Source organism: Triticum dicoccoides, chromosome 3B (assembly GCF_002162155.2).
Source record: "Triticum dicoccoides isolate Atlit2015 ecotype Zavitan chromosome 3B, WEW_v2.0, whole genome shotgun sequence".
Classification (NCBI taxonomy): Eukaryota; Viridiplantae; Streptophyta; class Magnoliopsida; order Poales; family Poaceae; genus Triticum; species Triticum dicoccoides.
The window spans coordinates 16600209-16623821 of NC_041385.1; the positions used below are offsets into that span (position 1 = coordinate 16600209).

The following is a 23613-nucleotide window of genomic DNA, read 5'->3' on the forward strand; positions in this document are numbered from 1 at the left end:
CAGGGTGGTGACTCATCACTTCACTACCCGTGTGAAAAGACTTGTCATCTCGCCTTCATTAGCTACTTTTGTTGTCTACTTATTGACGGCATTACATTTTCGCTTATGTTTTGGCCGTAATCAAACAATTATGGACTTAGTCACGAGGGGCACATCTCCACATAATTATGTCACTGGTCAAACAATGGAATAATTTTAGATTGGAAATATTATACAAAACGGAAAAAGTCTTTGTACATGGAGCAGAGGTTACTACTTGAATATTAAAAAGCACTTCACTTCACTTCCTGCGAAAAAAACTTGAATAGGTGGGTCGGCTCTTGGATGATCCCTCGTCACTATGGTGACTCATCACTCCACTTCTCGCGTGAAAACTTGTGGTCTGGCCTTCATTACTATACCTGACAATGATCCTACTTTTGTCGTTTGCTTATTAATGGCATTGCGTTTTTTCTCATGTTTTGGCCGTAATTAGTTAGACTGCCACCTAGGATGAAAAATATTTGTCACCAGGGGCACACCTCCACATAACTAACGTATATGGACTTAGTCGTAGGTGTTTCTAGTCTATTATTATTTTTGTGTCGTGTTTCTAGCTAGCATTCCTTCTGAGCCAGGACCGGAGATTATGAGTGGAATGACTTTCCATGGCGAATGGTTCGATTGGGGCTAACGCATGATACTCCCTTGAGTCAATGATGCTCACGCATATAATTTGATGCTTCGGTCGCAGTGACTTGCATCTGTTTTAACAAAGTGTGAATTTTTCCGAGAGGATTTGACGTTTTACAAGGTACAATGTTTATAACAAATACACAAATTTCGGATAGAACATCTAGAAAGATCATTTTGTTAAACAATGGAATAATTATAAAAAAATTGTGTGTACTTGGAGCAAAGGTTACTACTTGAACATAAAATTACCTCACTTCTCGAAGGGCCTGAGGCCGATCTTTATTAGAAGGAAGAGAAAGTTCAGTACAACAGGAGCAGTCTAGGAAGACTAGACTGAACCCAAGACCCCATACAGAACCCAGCCGTAGCAACGCTGGGATCACCAAACCCTCCAGTGCATCAGGATGATTACCGTATCGAAATTCAATCGGAGTACAACAGGAGCTGACTGGCGACTTCTGGGAGGAGCTGCTGAGTGAAGGAACTCCAACGCTGGTAACACACACGGGCAAAGCCAGTCGACTGTAGCTAAGCCGGGAGATCAGCAATGCATCCCGCGGCTCTCCACATGGCCACGTCTTCCTTGATTCGGTCCAGAACCCAGTCAGGTGGGTTGGAAGCATGATCAAAGATCCTGGCGTTTCGCTCTTTCCACACCCTCCAGTGCAGCAGGATGATTACCGTATCAAAATTCCTCCTGACCGCCTTCGGAATTGCCGCCCTAGCCCGAAGCCACCAGTCTTCCGTGGAAGTGAAAGAAGCATCGGGGGTAATGAAATCTGCATTCGTCCATGTTTTAAAGAGCAACCAAACCTGTTGGGTATATGGGCAGTGGACAAAAAGGTGAGTGCAGTCCTCCGACGCAGACAGGCAGAGCGAACACACTCGATTGGACGGCTAGCTTCGTAACTCCGGGTTGTCCGCGGTGAGACATCTTTATGCACCACAAGCCACATGAAGAATTTACAACGCGGTGGAGCCTTGGACTTCCAAATTGGCTTTGAGCATGCAAAGCGCGTGTTGCCTAGAAAGAACAGGCTGTATGCACTCTGGACAAAGAATTGCTTGTCCGTCGTCAACATCCAGAGCGGAGTGTCCCTGGCATCCATATTGAGGGTAGTGTTCTCCACCAACTCCCATACCTTGAGGAACTGCACAATGGCAGGTAGCGAGAGCCCGCCGGCTACGTCTTTGGTCCAGGCCTGATTGTGGATGGCCTCTTTGACAGTTAGCTCGCGGTTCTTGATGAAGGAGAAGAGTTGGGGCGCCATCTGGGCCACTGACTTGCCATCCTCCAGCCACCGGTCAGTCCAAAATCTGGCAATCTCACCGGATCCCAGCCTGACTTGGCAAGCTGCGTTGAAAAGGGCCTAGACCTCCCTCTCCATCACGTCGGGCAGAGCATGCCACGTCCTCTCATCCGCGTCCCAGCGCAGCCAAGGCCATTTACAGCGAAGTGCTAGACCAAACCATTTAAGATTTAAAACTCCAAGCCCACCAAGCTCCCGGGGCATGCACACCCTAGACCATGGGAGCAGGCAGTGGCCCCCATTGATCTCTTCCTCGCCCTTCCAAATGAAGCTACGACAACGACGGTTGATGATTTTGATCGCCCAGGACGGCAATGGCAGTGCCGCCAAAAGGTGGACCGGCAGTGCCATGAGGATTGAGCGAGTGAGAGTGAGGCAACCCGCTGTAGCCATCATCTTCGGCTTCCATCCTTTCATTTTGTTGGAGAATTTATCAACCAGCGGCATTAAATCATGTCTCTTCAGCCGATATATAGACAGAGGGATGCCCAGGTACAGCACGGGAAAATGTTGGTAACTGCACTAAAAGTGTTCTACAACCCTCTGTACCACCTCCTCGTCGCATCTGATGCAAGTTACCATGCTTTTGATCATGTTGATCCTGAGTCCCGACACCTCGCCGAACAGCTTCAGAATGGCCGCAATGATTTGAAGGTCGTTTCCCATCGGCGAGAAGAACAATACCGCATCGTCCGCGAACATCGACGCCCTGGGTACCCTCATGCCAATACCGAGATCAGATAGCAAACTATTTTGCACCGCCCAACATGCCATGGACGGCGTCCATAGCCAGAATGAAGAGCACTGGTGATATGGGGTCACCCTGTCTGACTCCTTGGCCAAGGGCAAAAGGAAAGCTCAGTTCTCCATTGATGAGTACTGATGACGAGGCAGTGGAGAGCAGCCCACATATCCAAGAGCACCACTTCCTACCGAATCCTCTGGCGACGAGGATTTCCAGGAGGAACTCCCAAGAAAGGGTAAGGCTTTGGAGATGTCGATCTTCATAAGAACCGAGGGCTTCCGTTTGCGATGCAGCAGGCGAGCAAGGTTCCTTACAAACTTGAAGTTTTCATGGATGTTGCGCCGGGAAATGAAAGCACTTTGTGCCTGCGAGATGAGTGTGGGCAGGAGCGGATCCAGACGGCAAGCAAGCACTTTAGCGAAAATCTTGGCCGCACCATGGATGAGGTTGATCGGTATGAAGTCGCCAATCTCCAAAGAGTTTGATTTCTTGGGCAGGAGTGTGAGGATTGAAGTGTTGAGACCTCCAAAAGAATAAAAACAGCCCTCATGCAGAGCCTTCATCGCAGCCATTAGATCCGAAGCAATGATATCCCGGCACTTTTTATAAAACAGTCCGGAGAAGCCATCCGGACCTAGTGCCCTGTCGGAGGGCATGTCCATAATCACCTTTTTGACCTCATCCACAGTGAAATCTGATTCGAGACCATGCGCCAACTCTGACGACAGGTTGTGCAGATTCAGAGACTCCCACCGCAAGGAACTCCTATTACTGGCCAGCTCCGGGGTGCCCATTAGCTTGCTGAAGAATTCTCCCGCCAAGTTTAGTTTCTCTTCCATAACTGTGGCAATTCGGTCGCCCTGTTTGAGGTAGGGTATTAAATGTTTACGACGGCGCCCGTTCGCTTTCATGTGGAAGTATTTGGTGTCAGCATCACCTTCCTTGAGATCCCGCACCTTCGCTCGTTGACGTACACGAACACGTTCAAGCGAGGCAAAGGCCAGGCACTTGTCCTTCAAGAAAAAATACCTCACTTCACTTCCTGATAGGCAATGTAATAATTTTACATTGGAGAGGTCATACAAGATGGAAAAATTATGTGTACATTGAGCAGAGGTTCCTACTTGAACATAGTTTTTTTTTTTGTTACCATGCAGAAAAAAATGGATGTTCCATCAAATAGCATGTGTGTGGTATTCTAACTGTAGAAAGACACACACAAAGTACGTTTCTTGACATCAGTCTGAGCTGTGCTCATGTCTAACATCAGTTTAAGCAGTTCATGGAGCATTGTTGGTGCAGTTGGTAGAGAAATATGATGCCCCCCAAAGGAAAATGATGTGTTCGATAGCATGCGAATTTCCAAGGGTGCACACAACAACAATAAAAATCTTTTTTTTTTCATATCCATTTAATAAGCTCAGATAATTATGACTCAGCACCCATGGTTATGGCATTTGTTAACAGGACCAGTAGCATGCAATGCAAGTGTCCTCAATCATACTACAGTATCAAACATCTCCAGATAGTTTCAGTTGCATCTCGGTAAGCTTCAACTGCCACGAACGGAGGACGTCAATCAATCAATCAGTCGGACCAAGGCGCGATCTTGTCGATGCGGACGCTGAGCGGCACCTCCATGCCCGCCGCCCCGTCGCCCCCGTCCGCTCCCGGGACCAGGTACGCCGGCGGCACCGCGAGGAACGTCGGCTCGCCGGCGGCGACCATGGCGCCGGGCGAGGTGCTGCTCCTCATCTGCATCTCCACCAGCACGGTGTCCGCCTTGCCGCCGTTCGCGGCCGCGGACGTGGTCAGATTGACCCACATCTTGCACGTGAACCGCAGCCTCGTGGCCGCGCTCCCCCTGGCGCAGACCACGGACACGGCGGTCGCCGCGGCGCCGAGCGCGCCCACGGTGAGCACGAACACGCGGCCGTCGTCGTCGCCGACGAGCAGCTGCCGCGGCGTGGACACGGGGACCTGGAGCCGGCTCACCTTGCCGTAGCGGATGGCGCGCACCGGCACGGAGTGGGCGGCGCTGAGGTGGCCGGCGAGGTCCGGCGCCGCGCCGACGAAGGCGCAGCCGTGCTCCGTGCAGCGGCAGGGCGCGTGCGCGCACGCGCCCCGGTGCTCGTCGGCCTCGTGGTAGGTGACGTACCTCTGGCAGCCGGCGTTGGGGCACTCGACCCGGGTGGAGGACACGACGGCGTCCAGCGCCGGGCAGGGGTCGAAGAAGCCGCAGCCGTCCGCGCACGCCCCGCACTGGCCGGAGGGCTGCTGGGCCGCGCACCCGCCGCAGGCCAGGTGCCCGCCCTTGCACTGCAGGCACACAGACCGGACTCCGGCGGCAGATCAGCACATCTGCAGGAAAGAATCGACCGGGTGTGGTGGACGAAGAAGGAAGGGAGCAGAGGAAGAACCTGGAAGACGGGGGGCTTGAAGGGGAGGGCGCAGAGCGGGCAGTGGAGCACGCACATGTCGATCTTCACGGCGAGCTCCGCCCTGGGGCTGTGCTCCGGCACCGCAACGATGGCGCCTGCTCCGGCCGCCGCGTCGTGCGCGACGAGCTCTTGCTTCACGGAGTGGGCGTCGGGCAGGTCCAGCCGCGCCTTCTTGGCGCTCTCGTCGGCCTTGTCCATGGTCGACGGCGAGCCCCTGCTCCTCCCCTCGGCGGCGCCGGCGCCCTGCATCCTGGCTCTTGCTCTTGGGGAAACGAAAACCCTCTCTGGCCAAGCTTTACCTGTACGAGGCGCAAGAGCAAACGGGGCGAGGAAAAGGAGCTCGGCCGGTACCGCACTAGAGATGAGATGAGATGCTTCCTTCATCATTGACCAGTGCCGAATTCCACCCGCGTCCCTCCACTTGCCACTATTCCACACACGCCCCCTAGAGTTACCGAGTAAATGTTTTTTACTACCCACCAGTGTGAAAAACGCTCTTATATTACGGGCTGGAGGGAGGGAGTACATGATAAACCGGCTAAAATGGCTTTTTATTGGTGAAAATGGGAGATGCACATTGTCCCAGTGCCCATATCAAGTTGTATGCATTTAGTTTTTTAAGTCTATCTTTGTCACTAAACCATTGGTCAGATCTTGTTTTTGTTTTGGTCTATAAACTCCAAACTAGACACACTTGACTTTGAAAGTCGGATACATTTGGGGTCCTCGCTCGACTTCGAGGCGGTATTACTGGACGAAGCGACGATAGTTTTGAAGACGCGGCGGTCTGGTTAAGAAAGAAATAAAGAAAAATGAAAAGACGTTAAAGATGAAAAGGGAAATTCGATAGTCAAATTTAAAATTCGCTCAAATGTCAGGAAATTCAACATCTAAAGGCAATGATTGGAAAATCCCGAAAAAGTAAGAAAAAACATGATTAGGAGCATTCAAGAACAGCCATGAAACAAGGCTATTTTTTCATGAATATTCACAAATTATTTGTAACAATCCTCCAATCCCCTATTTGTTGATAGTACTTGTGATTTTTCTTCTTCATTTCTAACAGGACCCATATGTTGTTCGTAGCTTCTGTAGGAAATATTTATTAAAGAAGTTCTCAACATTTCCTTGACTTTTAAATATATTTTGTGATTTATTTATAAAAACAAGATGTTAATTATAAAAATATTAAAAAAAAATCATATGTTTCATTTTTTATGCTTTATGCTAGGTTGTAACATGCAAAAACACTGATTTTTCTCCAATCAATACAACCACTTTGAGTGGTGTGAGAGATCATCTACCTGGTTTCAAAAGTTAGGGGTTTGAGCATATATTTAAGAAACTGGAAGTCAAAGCTAAGCTTACCTAATTGAGAAAATCAAAATTGTTTCTTTTAATCTATACAATAGAGAGAAGTTGGTGCAATCATTAGTAACTCTAGTTTGGGTGTTCATGTCGTTTACCGCCTATATTTTCCTTCCAAATTTTGCATGTAGACTAGATCTCTTAAAATTTTGACTTGTTTTCTTAAATGTTTTAATTATTGTTTGGGGTTTAATGGAATTGTTGTACCTCTAGCTATTTGACTAGAGACCAACTTCATATTCAAAGCCATGCATATATCACTAAGGCCCCCTTTGTTTGGGCTACAAATTCCTGAAATCATTTGTGCCTTGAAATCCAGAGAATCAGCTGTAGCTGTAGATTTTGAGAATCAGAAGCTAGCTGTTTTGTTTACCAGGCTGTAGAAAAACCAAAAGTATTGTCAAATGTCTGCAATGCCCCCGAATCCACAATTGGTCAATTACAAAACCGAGCAGCAACAACATCCTAAAAAATTGTAGAGTAGCAACGTTGGCTATTGTTGTTGATCTAGGAGGCAGCGGCACCAGGAAATGAGGTAGCAGCACTAGGAAGCATAGCAGAGTAGCAGCGCCGGCTGTTGATGTCGATTTTCTAGGGGCGGCAAGAAATGAGCCGACCATCAGCAGGAACGACCCATGTGAGGGCTTGGATGCAGTAGAGGGTGTGTGTGGTTGGGGCAACACAGATTGACCTTGGGGCGGCGGGGAGAGGAGGAGGTCGTGAGGTGGCAGATGTCGGAGAGGCGAATGTGTTTGGATCCAACCGTCATGGATGCCAACGCGGAGATCCGGGGCGGTGGCTGGATCGATGGAGAGTAGCAAGAGGTGGATGGAGGTCAGGGAGGAGTGGAGCAGTCGGATCCGTACCCAAAGTTGGCGACGGGGGCGGCGAGATGGAGGGGCCGATACATTCACCATGTGTGGGGTAGGTCTCTTCTCCTTGCGCTCGACGGTGGACGGAGGTCAGGGTATGGCATATGTCTTGTAATAACGGGGAGAAAACTAGGTATACTTCTATTGGGGTAAGTGGCAGCCCGGGAATCGCCGAATTCGCAGCTTCCGCTTCGGGACACCTCGCAGTGTAACTGTGGGTAGCTGGCTGTTTGTTTGTGATTCAGATTTTCAGAGGGGTAGAATCCCTGAATCTGAAGCTGAATCTCAAACAAAGGCCACCTAAGGGTGGCTATTATCTCAATGGTAAAAGACGTACTAGTCGACAAAATGGTGTCTATATTGACTTCCTTGCTTTTCGTGCTTCCAAAAGTTTAATCTTTACTAGGGTAAAAGACGCCATCTGTATATAACTCGCCTTCAAGGAGCAATTTAGTCAACTAACTCATAAAATGTGCTAGAGATAAAAGATGATAGTTTGGCTCGATGTTTGATGTGGCTTGGGTCTCACTTGTTTTTGACGGGAGAGAGGTTGAAGAGGCGCCAACGCCATGTCGGATTTTAGTGAAGCCCGCTTCTCTCTCACACTGTCGCATGTGCGACCACCTCAAAGGTGATGAATGAGCACACTGACGACGAGGTGATCAGTGTGCAAAATAAATTTTTTATCCGACTGACGCCTAGCCGCTCATTTTTTACTTTCACCACTGGCATTTATCTTTACAGCCGGCCAGCACAACCAAACCCTCACCAAAACCTGCCCTCGCACAGGCTCTGCTTCCCCGCCACGCACACCTCGGCTCTGCTCCGAGCCGCCCCACTGAGGGCTGCCCGCCCATGGCGGAAGAACCTTCGGTGAAGAGGACCAAGACGGAGGACCTTGGAGAGGGGTCAGTGCCAGACGCCGCGGCGGCTGCGGCGGCGGCGGAGGCGGAAGAGGAGAGGCCCGGCTGCGAGGTGACCGTCAAGATACAGTCCAAAGCTCTCCGCTGCAGGATCTGCTCCGAGCCCCTCAAGCCGCCCATCTTCAAGGTGATTTGCTCCATCCGCCGCATTCCATTCCTCTTCTTGTTCTTTAATTTTATTTGCCCGGATGGGTTCCTGAGAGCAGAGTGTGCATCAGATGTGGCTGTAGCTGCTCCTCTCACTGATGCCAGTAGGCTGTAGGCTGCTACTACTGCACATGGGCTGTTTTCTCTGAAATGTGTTATGATGCCAGTGGAGTGGATTGGCATTTCCAATGGCTTGAATTGCAGTTGTCCCTTGTCTGCTAATCAAAGGAAAAGATGCTTCAATTGTTCTTGGTAGGATGCACAAACAGCACCTTGTAGGGTCTTGATTGGTTGCGTGCGGAAACTGAACATGTAACATTTAGGAGCCAGTTTTCCAATCTAGCTAGTCTGCGTATTACTGACATGCTTAGTTTAGCACATACTGCATATAGACAGCAGGCGAAGTTTCCCGAAGTCTGCTCTGAAATTTAAGTCATTGGATCAACATTTCCATGGCGCATGTTGCGTATTTCCATCTATGCTTTCTGAATGCAGTCATTCCTTGTTTGCTCCTCGATGGAAAAGATGAATGCTCCGGTTGCCTTTCTGAATGCTGCTGTTCTCGGTAGGATGAACAGATGCCACCTTGTAGGGTCCTGATTGGTTGCGTGTGAAAACTGAATGTCTAGCAGCTAGGAATCGGTTTTCAGTCGACTCTGTATCTGTACTGGTGACATGCTGGCTTAGCACATTTTGCTAGGATTCCTAAATGGGACCTTGTAGGACGTTAACTGTTGCTGTCTCCAAGCTAAAAACAAGTGCACACTTATGACTGAATTTCCAATCTAGTGGGCAGTAGTGGAGTGCTAGTTTTGGCTGGTCTCATACTAGTAGGATCTTAACTGCTGGTGTCTCAAAACTGAGCAGGCAGCATTTAGGACTCACTTTCCAGTATAGTGATTAATATGCCAGTGGATTAGCATTTCCATCGCATAGGTTGCAGTTATTCCTTGTTTGCTCCTCAGAGGAAAATATGTTCCATTTTAATTTTCTGGATGCTGCTGTTCTTGGTAGGATGACCGAATGGGAAATGGCACATTGTAGGGTCTTGATTCTTTGTGTGTGAAACCTGAATGTAGCTGCTGGTATTCTTGTTCGGATAGTAGGATAGTAGTGAAATGCTACTTCAGCACATAGTGCTTATTGCCATTTGCTCTGAAATTTAAGAGGCATAATGACAGTGGATCGACATTTCGGTGGCATATATTGCAATAATTCCAAACATTTATACTTGTTCGGCTGCTGGTATTCTTGCTAGGATGTTACGATTACTGAATGAGACCTTGTAGGATGTTAACAGTTGGTGTATCGAAGCTGAAAATGTAGCAGTTGTGACTGAATTTCCAATCCAGTGAGTAGTAGTGGCATGCTAGTTTAGCTGGTCTCTTACTACATAGGATCTTAATTGTTTGTGTCTCAAAGCTGAACAGGGTAGTAGTTAGGACTCAGTTTCAGACCTATTGAGGAAATGCTAGTTTAGCTGCTCTCTTACTATGTAGGATCTTAATTATTCGTGTCCCAAAATCTGAATATGGTTTTCCATAGCATAACTGAGGGGCAGCTTGTTTAGCAAAATGCTAGTTTAGTTATCTCTTACCATGTTGACGATTTATACATGTCTAGTTTCTGCTCGCGTTGCACTCTTGTTATGAACTATATTCAAGTGCACTTTCTTCTTTGTAAGAGTATATCAATGTAGATTGCTCTATCGGCACCCGCGGCATTCAATCTCTGTTCCTGCGTTTACTTTTTTTTTCTGGCTGGATGGATACTTAAGAGTATATATCGATGTAGATGCTTCCCTCCCTCGTAGTAATTGTAGGCTGCTGTAGTACGTAGTGCACATGGTTCCACTGAAACTTGCCTGTCATTTTCTCTGAATTTTTTGACTGCATTTCTCTGAAATTAGTATGTGATAAAGCAGTGAATTAGCATTTACGTGGCATGAATTTAAATTGCAGTTATTCCTTGTTTGATTCTCAAAGAAAAAGTAGTTCCATTTACTTTTCTGGATGCTGCTGTTCTTGGTAGGATGAACAAGTGGCACCTTGTAGGGTCTTGATTTGTTGTGTGTGCAAACTGCATATGTAGCTGCTAGGACCCAATCTAGTCTGTAGCAGTGACATGCTAGTTTAGCACATACTGCTTGTAGATGGTAGGCCAAGTTGCCTGCCATTTGCTCTGAAATTTAGGTGGCATAGTGTCAGTGGATCAACATATGCTAGGATTCCTAGATGGGAGCTTGTAGGATGTTAACTGTTGGTGTCTCGGAGCCGAAACTGCGTCAGTTATGACTGAATTTCCAATCTAGCGGGTAGTATTGGAATGCTATTTTAGATTGTCTATTACTCCCTCCGTCCCAAAATAAGTGACTCAACTTTGTACTAGGCTTAGTACAAAGTTAGTACAAACTTGAGTCACTTATTTTGGGACGGAGGGAGTACTATTTAGGACCTTAATTGGTGGTGTCTCTAAGCTGAACTGGGTAGTAGTTAGCACTCAATTTCTTTAATCTAGTGTAGCTGCTCTCTTGGTACTCATCTGTAGGTTCTTAATTGTTGGTGTCTCAAAAACTGAATACGTTTTCCATAGCATAACTTGAGGGATAGTTTGTTTAGTAAAATGCGAATTTAGTTATCCCTTACTATATAGATGATTGATCTGTGTCGAAAAATATGTGGATGATTGATAGTACGCTTCCTGTTTCTGCACACAATGCACTCTGTTATGAACTGTATGTATGCTGCACTTTTCTTCTTCCGAGTGCATCGATGTAGACGTTTTCCTGATTGTTGTTGGGAGTGAAAATAAGAACCTCTTCTCCCTGGTTAGCAGTAAATACTGCATGGGCAACGCCTGCTGTTTTCTCTGAAATTTAAGAATGTCAGTGGATCAACATTTATGTGCCATAAATTGCATTTTTCCCTTTTTGCTTGTCGAAGAAACATGTTTTCCATTTACATGTTTGGCTCATGCTGTTTTTGCTAGGATAACAAAATGGTACCATGTAGGATCCTGATTGCTGGTATCCGAAAACTGAATTTGTAGCAGTCAGAAGTCAGTTTCCAATTTGCTGGGTTGTAGTCAAATGCCACTTTAGCTGCTCTCTTACTATCTTAGTTGTTGGTTTCAGAACTGAATATAATTTTCCATAAACATAACTTAGGAGCAGCCTGTTATTACTCTAGTCGTGGGTAATGAAATGCTTATATAAGCCTTTTTAGATATTTCAATATGAACTACATACAGATGTATATAGACATATTTTAGAGTGTTGATTCACTCATTTTGCTCTGTATGTAGTCTGTATTGGAATCTCTAAAAAGTCTTATATTTAGGAACGGAGGGAGTACTATGTTGATGATTGATATCTTTCATCTTTCTGCTTGCATTGCATCCAGCTGTTAATAACTGATGAAAGGACTGTGGAGAGGCATTGCACACTGTTGTTGTATTTTCTGCAGTTTATTATCCATTGTTTGTTGCTGCTGATCGTTGTGCTAATTTTCTCATGTTTCTTCAGTGTGCGGCTGGGCACGTTTTGTGTTCTCAGTGCCCGGAAAAGCTCCGTGAGGTTGGGCACGTTTTGAGACTGGGTACATTCTGCGCTCTGTGTTGCAAAAGCACTAGCTATTCCCGCTGCGTCGAGCTCGAGCAGTTCATCGACGCCATGAAAGTGCCATGCTCGAACCAAACATACGGCTGCAACGAGTTCGTCGGCTACCAGCAGAAAGAGAAGCATGAGAGTTCATGCCCACATGCTCCATGCTACTGCCCAGAGGATGACTGCGCCTTCAAAGCGCCGGCATGTTGCCTGCTGGACCACTTCGTCACCGCGCACGGATGGTCGCCGACCAACTTGGTTTACAACAAGCCACTGAAGATCCCCTTGGCACGAGACCGCCGGTTCACGCTTCTAGTTGGGGAGGACATGTCCTTGTTCCTCCTGATCAACACCCTGACCAGCATCGGCAGTGCTCTCGCCGTGGTCTGCGTCAGGCCCCACGAGTCTGAACCCAGCTATTCGTGCAACATCTCGGCTGCTGCTCATGGTGTCGCTGGTGGGAAAACCGATGGGAGGCTCGTGTTCCAGAAGGATCCTCACGTGTCAAGCAGCTCGCTGGCGGGTGGACTTAAGCTGGGCAACTTCTTCCTGCTGGTTCCTCTGGAATTCGCCGAGACCTCATCTGGTGAACTCACTGTACACATCCGCATCGACAGAGTGGCGCCATAGGGATCTCAGCTGGAAGCTACCATATGCTGTCAATGACTGCATATGGTGAAACAACTAGCTAGATGTTGTCCAATGCTCTTTAATCACCATCAGCTGGAGGAACTAAAATGTGTTTGTAGTGGCAGTAGAATTTATCTTTGCTTAGCTTGTTGTCTTGTTATGTATCTTATGTAACTCAGTTGTCCCAATGGAAGATCAGTATCCTGCAACTCAAAATTGTACTCATTTGTAAAGTTTGAACTGGTATTTCAACCAAGAACATATCTCCACTTGGTGCTGCATTGCAGACGCTGACCATTGCCAGATCATCGACATTGATCTTCAAGATTTTGATCAAGATTTTGCATGGTTTCCTCTCTCATAAAAATCTTCCGTTAACGAAAAAGGGAAGGGAAATCTCAAACCCTTTCATCTTAGAAGTGTGCATCGCTCGATGCAGAGGCTGAGGGTTATCCTCCTTTTTGAAAAGGAAGACAAATTCCAACAATTTTTTGCAGCACCCTGTCCGGATCCGATCAGCTCTACCTATCTATAAGCAACTAATTAACTGCAGGAAGTAGACTGAGTTTAGAAGACAATTGTTCTACTCTGTAGCTTGTTGTCATTTGGAATGGTAGAAGTTATCCTAACTCCAACCTCATGAGTGTCATGAATGAGTTTCCTCTTTGTTATACAAAATAGCTTCTGATGTACTGATTTGTGGAAGTGCCAATGGGAGACCGCACATACACACAGATTTTTTTAAAAAAAATGTTCACATGCTTAGTAATTTGTTAATGACATTTAAAAAATTGTTCATCAAAATGTAAAAGAATATTCATGTAATTGATAATATATGTTCTTGAATGTAAAATTTTGTTCGAGCAATTTTGGGAAAATGTCCGTGACATATAAAAGAGTGTTAACCATTATTGAATATATGTATATTGCATGTACATTAGGCATGTTAGGATATGTTCATATTATTTTCTATCATGCCATATCTCCCGATCCCTTCCTTGTATTGAGGATACAATTGAGATATTGGCCGCCTCTTGTACTCTATATATGTTGCGGCACAAGACTAATCAAAATGGGTAGCATCAAATATTTTCTCTACAGCCATGAATTAAAAATATATTCACAATATATTATAAATATTCACCGACCGCGTATTTTATAAAATCTTCAACATGTATTCTGAAATGTTAGATGCACACTCAAAAAATGTTCAACATGTTGGAAAAATGTTTAAAGTGTATTAAGAAATTATTCAACATGTAGTCGAGTAAATTTCAATGTGTCTTTGAAAATTATTTAAGTTTAAAATGTTTGTACACTTAAATTGGGAGTTTTGAAAAATCAAAATTTTAACACAAAATAAAAGAAAAAATAAAAAGAAAAGAGAGAGAACCAAAAAAGAGGAAATAGAAAATGGAAAACCATAAGGACAAAACCTGGCAAAAAGGAAGGCAAGCCTTTCTCAAATACAACCTCCCCCTATTTGACGCTCTCTGCATGGAAGGGTCGACCAGAACGCACAGGAGGGCGATTATTGGGCCGGCCCATCTCCCACTATAGCTGGGAGTTCCGGTTTTGGGAAGGCTTCCAGATGGTTCGCAGCCGGTTTTCCCGGTATTGCATACCTTCTAGAAGGTTCCTGAACCGTTCTTTTTATGTTTTTTGTTTTTTCATTTACTTTTTTCTTCTCTTCCATTTTTGTTTCTAATTGTACTAATTTAACAAATCGTTCCAAATATTCAAAAACATGTGTTTCCAAAATTTGGTCGGCATTTTAGAAACTACTTGCATTTTTCAAAAATTGGTAGCATTTTGCAAAAAGGTTCAGAGTTCTAGAGAAAAGTTGAATTTTCCATCTTTTGTTCTCCTAAACAAAAAATGTTCACATTTTCCAAAAAAAAAATCAGGATTTTCAAATCGTTTTCGGTCAGAGATGTAGGTTCGTTGCAACTACTATCACTTACAATTACTGCTTTGCGCACTGGTAAAAAAAAAGACTGCTTTGCGCTGCTGAATTACCATGTAACAGGAGGAAGTAGACTGAGTTTAGAAGATTGTTTTGTTATGTAGCTTGTTTTCATTTGTAATGGTAGAAGTAATCCTAATTACGAACTCGTTAGTGTCATGACTGGTGCTGCTCTTGGTTATGCAAAGTAGCTTTGGATGTACTGATTAATTAAAGTGCCAATGAAAGATCAGTAAATAACCTAGAACTCAAAATTAGTTTGAGTAGTTAGTAAGATGAATAGTACTCCTATTGAATTAATATTTGATCTAAGAGCTGCGGTAGTACAAACCCTTATATCTTCACCTGGTTTCTCTTCTCTGCATTGCATAAACGCTAAATTTGCCATGTCTCCATTGCCAGATCAGTAACATTTATCTTCCTGATTTTTGCATGGTTTTCCTCTCTTAGAAAAATCAGTAAAAAAATGGGAAGGTAAAACTCACCCCCTTCAGTTTAGAAGACAAAATTCCTACAAATTTCGGATCCGATCAACTCTACATATCTCTAAGTAACTGCTCTATGCTCTTTAGTTAACTGTAATTAACTGGAGGAAGTAGAGTGAGGCTGTGTTTGGTTCAGCTATGTAGCTAGTTCATTGTTTTTCAAATAGCTCACCATTCATGCCGAATGACGGCTATGTAGCTTGTTATCATTTATAATGGTAGAAGACAATTGTTCTGAGTTTAGACGACAAGTGGGCTGTTATGTAGCTTGTTATCATTTATAATGGTAGAATTTATTCAAATTCACAAACTCATGAGTGTCATGAATGAGTCTGCCATTGGTTATACGAAACAACTTTTGATGTAGTACTTATTAACTAATAAAGTATCAGTGCAAGATTTGTACTTGCAGTTCAAAATTATATTTGCCAAGTTTGATTATTAGCTAGTAAGATGGATATTCTTGGTACTAGTCATTGATCCAAGAGCTAGTGTAGGCAAACTCCTATCCCGATGATGAACGATCTGCATTATGCAAACACAGATTGTCATCTTGTAATAGTCATTATGAACTCTTCAGATCGCGTCAGTGGCTGCAGGCGTCGCTACAGCCTATAGGAAACGGGATCGTCGCCTCATCGTATTGATCCTCGGCAGTCCTCAGGGCGTTGCCTGATTGGAAACGGAGTCATCGGATCGATCGACGACCGCGATAGGTCCAGACTTAGAGCGCGTGCTATGAGGCAACACGGGCACATGGCGCCAGTTCCTGGCGAGCGGATTGACACGAGCACACGGCACCAGTTCTCGGCGAGCGGATTGACACGGGCACACGACGATAACTCTCACGGCTTCAAAACAGGTAGTCTGCCGCTGACGAGTCTTCCTTTCTGAATACCTTCGACTCCTACTTCTAATTCCTAATTTCCTAATTAACTTTTGATAATGATCGTTATAGATCCGTTCTTGCCTCCTTAGTTAAAGACCACAGTATATAGCAGTTCAACCGGACTCGCCGCATGAGCTCTCGCAACCACATCCCCCATCACACCAGCATCCCCACCTCATCCCTCGCCGCCATCATTGAAGATTTAGTTTCAAAGAATACTAAAAGAAAGATGTTGTTCAAATAAACAAAATGCAACCAGGAGTTGAATAGGTATTATTTTTAATATATCCAATTTATATTTAAGAATGGAGGGAGTACCATATATAGTATAATTCATTTTTTTAGTGAGATAGGGGCCCATTTTTTTAGTTTCGCACAGGACCTCGGATTTTCAAATTTCCAGGATATATAGTACTAATCAACAGTTTAAAGTTCCAGATATCGGATATAACCCACACGGGGCTTCGATTTCGAATCAACTCGAATGCAATGACTACTAATAAAAAAACTGGATGCATATTAACTAAGGAGTTGTTGATGACGACTTGACGTAGCCGACTCCGGCGATGGCGAGCTTGGGCAACATCAACTACGAAGAGTTTCAAGATAACTTTATTATGGATTTATTATGGAGTCAAATATAGTAAATATTGGGCACATGTGTGAGTCAAATAAATATCAACATTTATACTAAAATTTAATACATGTTAATTTATAAGTCATTTTTCCAACTCATAGCGATTGCTAATTTTTATGGCGAACTTAAACATTTTTCAGAATTGAATTACATTTCTCAATAAAATACAAACTAAAACATGTTTATATAAGTTCAACTTAAATGTGCTAGTAAGATATGACAAAATTACATGTCTTCCTGGATTATTTTGTGAATCTTGTATTAATGTAGCATATATGTATATGTGTCGTTTTTAATAATGTGATAGTAAGAAATGTCAAAATTACATGTCTTCCTGGATTAGTGTGTGAATCTTGTATTAATGTAGCATATATGTATGTGTGTCGTTCTTAATAAATGTATGGTATACAAATATATCTTGATAATAAATTATGCGATTAAATATACGCAAATAGAAGAATATGGAGTACACTAGATGTTTAAGAAAATTTTGCTACCCAATAATTGGCATGATGCTTAATTCATTTTTTGGGCCCAATTTGTTCATATTAGGGTGCATTCAATAATTTTTTGACGATTTGCATATGTACTTGGTACTAAAATAATATTACTCCATGTAGTACACTTTGTAAAGCGTACACCAAATAAAGACACTTGCGTGACTGCGTGCGTGTGTGTGCACTAGTCGGTGCCTAACTATTATAGCTCGTCGAGTCGATGATCAGCCTTGCTCATGCTCATGGTATAGTTAGGAGATTTAATTCAATTTGTTTTCGAGATAGGTGTCCAGCTTTTTCATTCATGTCATCATGGATAATGTCTTCTACATTGTTAGATATTAGACTACTTTCTACGTTGCATTGATAAGTGCTTGGTTGATATCAAATATTTATTATATGTACCTACTAAGTATTTATTATATGTACCTACACAGGGCCCCGCTCCACCTTCGTACAGGTGCTAAGCCTTCCACATAGGTAAAAAATCTGATGTGGCAAGTTATTTAAGAGGAGAGAGATGAGTATGATGACCCCAGGAAGAAACAATGCTAAATGCGTGAATCTAGGCAAAACATTTAAATGAAGGAAGCCCACCAATACATGAAGATCTTTACTTGTTAAATCATTAAATGAAGCAAGCTTAGCTACCATAAGCTAAGCAGCTATGCACTGGGGAGTATAGCTCCTCATCTAAGCACGGATGCATTGACAGCAGCCTTAGAGGTCCTGGAGCTTTGCTAGACTTATGTAGGATTACTTAAATATTAACGTAAAAGGAAACATGGAGAGTTGTGGTTGGAGGGATTGGGGAGCGTGGGGCCCACCCTGTGAAAATCAGGGGATGGTAGAAGCTTGGTCAGGAAGTTTTCATTTGGCTCTTCGTAGATGTAGTATTATCGAAGGCCTTGTGCAACCGCACATGTTGCACATGCCCAGGGCCGGGCCCTGCTTGTAGTGCAGGTATGATTTTGATCCCCATTTGCTGTAGCAGGTGAGATCTAAGAGCATCTACTTCCTATCACCCCAAATCCTCCTCAAACGTCCCCGAACGCGCCCGGTCAGTGACCGGACGGGAGAGAGAAGGAAAAAATGACTCAACCGGACCCCTCATATAATCCGTATATATACGGGCTACCGCGAACCCTCATATTAAGGACAAATGTAGGAAGGATATGAGGGCTCGCGAACACACTCGGGCAGCCCGCCACGTAGGACGTGGCCCAGCTTGGACCATAATTTTCTCTTTGTTTACTCTTTCTTTTCTTTCCCTTTCTTCTCTTCATCAATCACATGCAAGTGACATGACATATAAGGGAGAAAATGATAAGTGTGGATGCATGAACACACAAATAGGGGCTCAAAACAGATAGTATGGGCGTGTTCGCAGGCATTTAGGGTTTTTTGCTAAGTCCAGCTGTAGATGCTCTAATTCGAGTGGTGACTGGCCCTGGGCGCCTACGGGTGCCACTGCAGCTGCAGGGACATTTTGATTCATTTGGTCTTTCATAGAGATTTTTCCTTAGAATGCTTTGCTTGTGACATCCCGATCCAGTGCTTTGGTTGCAGGTGCAGGTACAGGGCCGCCGCCACCATGGGGAAGCTCCCCTCTAACCATCCCACCCTATGCCCTTCGGTGAGTGCCGCCTCTGCGCCCTCACGGGCGACGATCTCTACTTCTATGGCGGCTGCATAAGCTTCATCCCAAGCACTTCGTAACCGCGCACGGATGGTCGCCGGCCAACTTGGGTTACAACAAGCCACTGAAGTTCCCCTTGGCACAAGACCGCCGGTTCACACTGCTCGTTGGGGAGGACATGTCCTTGTTCCTCTTGGCCAACACCCTGACCGGCATCGGCAGTGCTCTCGCCGTGGTTTGCGTCAGGCCCCATGAGTCTAAACCGAGCTATTCATGAAACATCTCGGCTGCTGCTCATGGTGTTGCTGGTGGGAAAACTGATGGGAGGCTCGTGTTCCAGAAGGATCCTCATGTGTCCCCCTCCCTCCTATGTAACAAGTTGATTTCATAAATGAAATCTTGGCACTGAACATCTTTGTTCTTGTGTTGTCTGCTGCAGGTCCCATTTGGTTTGGCTCTGGGGAAGGTGACGCACCTGGTGTGGCCGCCTCTCAAGATGGGCTGCGTCGAATACTTGTTCAACATTGTTTCAAATGCTTGACCAACATTTTTTATATACATGATCAAATTTGTTTCATCATGTTTTTAATACATAGTCAACATTTTTATATACATATTTAACATTTTCCAAATGCTTGCTTAACATTTTTCAAACACTTGTCCAACATTTTTTTCAAATGCTTGATCAACTTTTTATAAATACATGATTAAATTGTTTCACATACTTTTTTTGCATACATTTTTCGTATACGTTCCAAACATTTTTTTCTATACACATTTAACATTTCTCAAATTCTTGGTCAAATGTTTTTATGTAGAGTGTTTTTAAATATATTTACTTTGAATATTTGTAAGTATAAACGAAAGTAAGAAAAGAAAGCAAAAAACAAAAACAAAAAACGTGAAAAAATAAAACAGAAACAAGGCTGGTGTATCCCGCGCGCTTGGGCCGGCCCAACTGGTGGCTCCCTTCAGCGAGGGTTTCCTCCTGTCTTGCTGAATGCGAACATATGGGTGCCCATAGGGGACCTCCTATATGCGGCTCATTGCGTAGATATGGCAAAAAGGAAAATAGGAAATAAACCCCGCTAAAACCACAGTAGAACCTTCGCAAAACTTTGCTAAATGGGACTGGCCTGCTTCAACATTCATCTCTCTGTAAGCGATAAATATAGAAAATGCGCTACGCCCATGGTCCACCCGCTCGCTTGGGTGTTCTTGGCCGAAACGACCCAGCGTACCGAGTATGCTCCAGACGCCATGTGTGGCGCGTCCTGGGCATGCGTTGGTGGTGGTCACCCTTTCCCCGTTCCATCTCACGACCATAACAATTCGATAATTCTACACCTACGTAAACTAACAAAAGTTTTAAATAGCCCCTTTCACTAACTATCATCTTTTCGTATTGGCCGCTCGCTGCGGCAAATTGCTGGAGCGATGCACAGGGGAGATCAACGAGCATTTGGGATGGGCCGGCCCGTTAAACGTTTCAGCGCTTTCGGTTTTAGGAAGTTTCTAGGTGGCACCCAACCGGTTTTTCCGGTTTCGGGAATCTTCTAGGAGATTCCTGCACTGGTTTTACTTTTTTTTTCTTTTTTTCCTGTCCCCCCCTGTTTTTTCTTATCATTTTTCTTCCTTTTTCATTTTCCCTTTTATTTTTCAAGTTTTATTATTATTATTTTCACAACATGTTTGTATTGCTCATAATTTATTCAAAACTTCACAACATGTTCTTGTTTCCAATTTTTGTTCCCAAATTTAAAAAATGATCACGTTTAAAAAAAATCAGAAGTTAAAAAAGTCTTCATTTTTAATTTTTGTTCACAAATTGCAAAAATGTTCTAGATTTTCAAAATTAGTACACATATTTGAAAAAACGTTTGCCATTTTACAAATTTAGTACTGGGGTTTCAAAATTTTGTTCAGTAGTTCAAAAAGTTTTTGTTCATAAATTAAAAAAATGTTCACAATTTTAAAAAAGTCCTTAATTTGGAAAAAATATTCGTTCTAAATGGTGTTTGGGGTTTCTAAAATTGTTCAAAAGTTCATAAATGTTCCTGGTTTTTCAAATTTTGTTGATTTTTTTTAAAATGTTTGCGTTTCCCTAGTTTTGTTCACAGTTTCAAAAATTGTTCGCACATGCAGAAATTGTTCGCTGTTCAGAGTTTCAATAAATGTTCCATTTTTCCCATAAATATTCATATTTTGGAAACAAAGTTAGTGTTTTCAAATTTTTTCGAAAATTTCCCCCTTTTCTAAATTTTTTTCAAGATTGAAAAATGTTCATGTGTTTGGTTTACGACCAACTCCAACCATACCAAAAAATTGGCTCGCCAACGAGATTTGGTTGCCATATGGACTAACGCCAAAAAATCGGCTCCCCCAGCGCACCCGGAATGCCCGTGTGTGATTCTTGCCAATCCATGGGCGCGGCGAGGGTGGGGAAAACGCTCGCCAAATAATTGGCAACACGACTCTCCCCACTATTTTTGCAGTAACCTGTCCGGATCCGATCAGGTCTACCTATCTATAAACCATTATATCTCCACTTGTGCTGCATTGCACAGACGCTCACCATTGCCAGATCATCAGCATTGATCTTCAAGATTTTGCATGGTTTCTTCTCTCAGAAAAATCTTCCATTAACGAAAAAGGGAAGGGAAATCTCAAACCCTTCCATCTTAGAAGTGTGCATCGCTCGATACAGGCTAGGGGTTATCCTCCTTTTAGAAAAAGAAGAAAAAATCCAACAAATTTTTGCAGAACCCTGTCCGGATCCGATCAGCTCTACCTATCTATAAGCAACTAATTAACTTCAGGAAGTAGACTGAGTTTAGAAGACAATTGTTCTACCCTGTAGCTTGTTGTCATTTGGAATAGTTAGATATTGGTCTGCTCTGTTACATCTCCACTTTAACTGGACAGAAAATACCTACTCTCCGCATTTTATGTTCCGCATATGTGAGGCCGGGTTGCTTGTGAGTTTCCTGAATTCTGAGGCTTCCGATTGGTGGGTGGTGCACATAGACACTGGTTCTTGATTCTTGGTGCTGCTATATGTATGCGTTTGCAGGTCGCCGGTGGACAACAGGGTAGACCGATGTGATTGGGCTGCCTGGCGATTCGATCAGCTTTCCGGAGTAGATCTAGAAGATACCAAGGGGCACTGCTAAGTCGCCGGGCACAATGTCTACGTCAGCTGGGACTCGAGAGCCTATGGCCCTGTAAGACATCTACTGCTCCCTTGAACTTCTCCTACATTGCTGAACTACATGACAGAGATCTTGAATGTGATACATTGCTGTAACCTGTGGTGCTACCCTGTTTTCTCTTGCATTGCCATCTTACCTCATGCATCATTTTCTTCCCTTGTTTATAGTAGAAATGTTGCAATTAGCTTCATTGAACAAGTAAACATTAAATGTGAAACAGAAACATTTTCTAATTTCTGAACAAATTATTAAAAAGTCGATTTTTTAATCCAAACATTTTTTGAAAAAGGAACTAATTTTAAAGGGACAACAATTTTTAAAATTACGACCAGTTTTTGAAAATGCAAACTTTTTTGAAGTACATGGACATAAATTAATAAAGCAAACATTTTTTTCAAATTACGAACAAAAGTTTCAAAATGTGAACTTGTTTTGGAATTAACCATTTTTTTTTAAATTCAGGAACACATTTTGAAAACATGATTTTTTTTATGTGTGAACGTATTTGGAGAGAGAAGTTCCTTAACCACTTTTAAATTTGTGAAAAAAAATTGAAAGCGATTTTTTTTAGGTTCCTGGAACATTTTTTGGATTTTGCGACCAAACTTTGAAAACGTGAACATTTCTTTAAATTGCGAACAAATTTTGAAAGGGGGAGCATGTTTTGAAATTCACAAACATTTTCCGAATTTGTGAATTTTTTGAATGTGAACATTGTTAAAATTAGTAATTATAAACTTTTTTGAATTATCGAACATTTTTTCAAAGTAGTGAAAAAATTATAAAATTATATTATTTTGGAATTTTAACAAAATTTCAAAACAGGGACATTTTAGAAAAAATGAACAAAATTAAAAAAAATGTATTTTTTTAATTTCTGAAGATTTTTTGAAAAATAAAATATCAAATATAAGATAAAAAGAAAATAAAAAGGAAATTTTTTGAAAAACTAAAAAAGGATAGAAAAGAACAAAAAAAGGAAAACATGACGGTGTCCTGTGCGGGTGTCCTAGACGTGTGTGTCGTCTGGCATCAGTGACACAGTGGTGAGGGCCCTTCCGCCTTCGATGGTTCACTCAGGCGGGGCGATGGTGCAGCTCCGGTCGTGTGGTTTCCCGGCGGTAGACGACACCCGTGAGCGTGTTGGATGATGGAGGAGGTCGATATGGCGATCCAGCCGGGGATGGGCCCGAATTTGCCAGGAAAAGCTTGGTTCAGCCTCGGCCATACCATCAATGGCAGCGCCCGCGGGCGTTCTTACCTCGTTAGAGGCGTCGTGGAGCAATTTTCATTCCTTGTGTGCCCCACCGTAAAAACATTTTTAGCAAGTAGGATGATTATTCTTGGTACAAGTCATTTATCCAAGAGCTGGTGTAGGCAAACTCTTATCCCGGTGATGAATGATCTGCATTATGCAAACATAGATTGCCATTTGTCAATCGTCAGGTCAAGATTTTGGGTTGAATTTTTTTGTTTTTACAAAAAATACCATGCATTCTAAAAAAGAAAGAACAAGTATAAATGAAAGAAACTGGAATCAGTAAGTTGTTTATATGCTATTTTGTATGCTGCA

The 23613-nt window shown here is 43.5% G+C and overlaps 2 protein-coding genes across 2 annotated transcripts; one reads left to right on the plus strand and one right to left on the minus strand.

Moving 5' to 3' along the window:
• Positions 1–4111: 4111 nt before the first annotated feature.
• Positions 4112–5511, minus strand: LOC119280530 (E3 ubiquitin-protein ligase SINA-like 10). Its single transcript, XM_037561353.1, has 2 exons — positions 5151–5511; positions 4112–5049 (listed from the first exon to the last, which is right to left on the minus strand). The coding sequence occupies exons 1-2, from the start codon at positions 5418–5420 to the stop codon at positions 4318–4320; spliced, it is 1002 nt and encodes a 333-aa protein (XP_037417250.1). The 5' UTR covers positions 5421–5511; the 3' UTR covers positions 4112–4317.
• A 2664-nt stretch (positions 5512–8175) lies between these two features.
• Positions 8176–13023, plus strand: LOC119274424 (E3 ubiquitin-protein ligase SINA-like 10). Its single transcript, XM_037555129.1, has 2 exons — positions 8176–8461; positions 12005–13023. The coding sequence occupies exons 1-2, from the start codon at positions 8267–8269 to the stop codon at positions 12713–12715; spliced, it is 906 nt and encodes a 301-aa protein (XP_037411026.1). The 5' UTR covers positions 8176–8266; the 3' UTR covers positions 12716–13023.
• The last annotated feature ends 10590 nt before the right edge of the window (positions 13024–23613 follow it).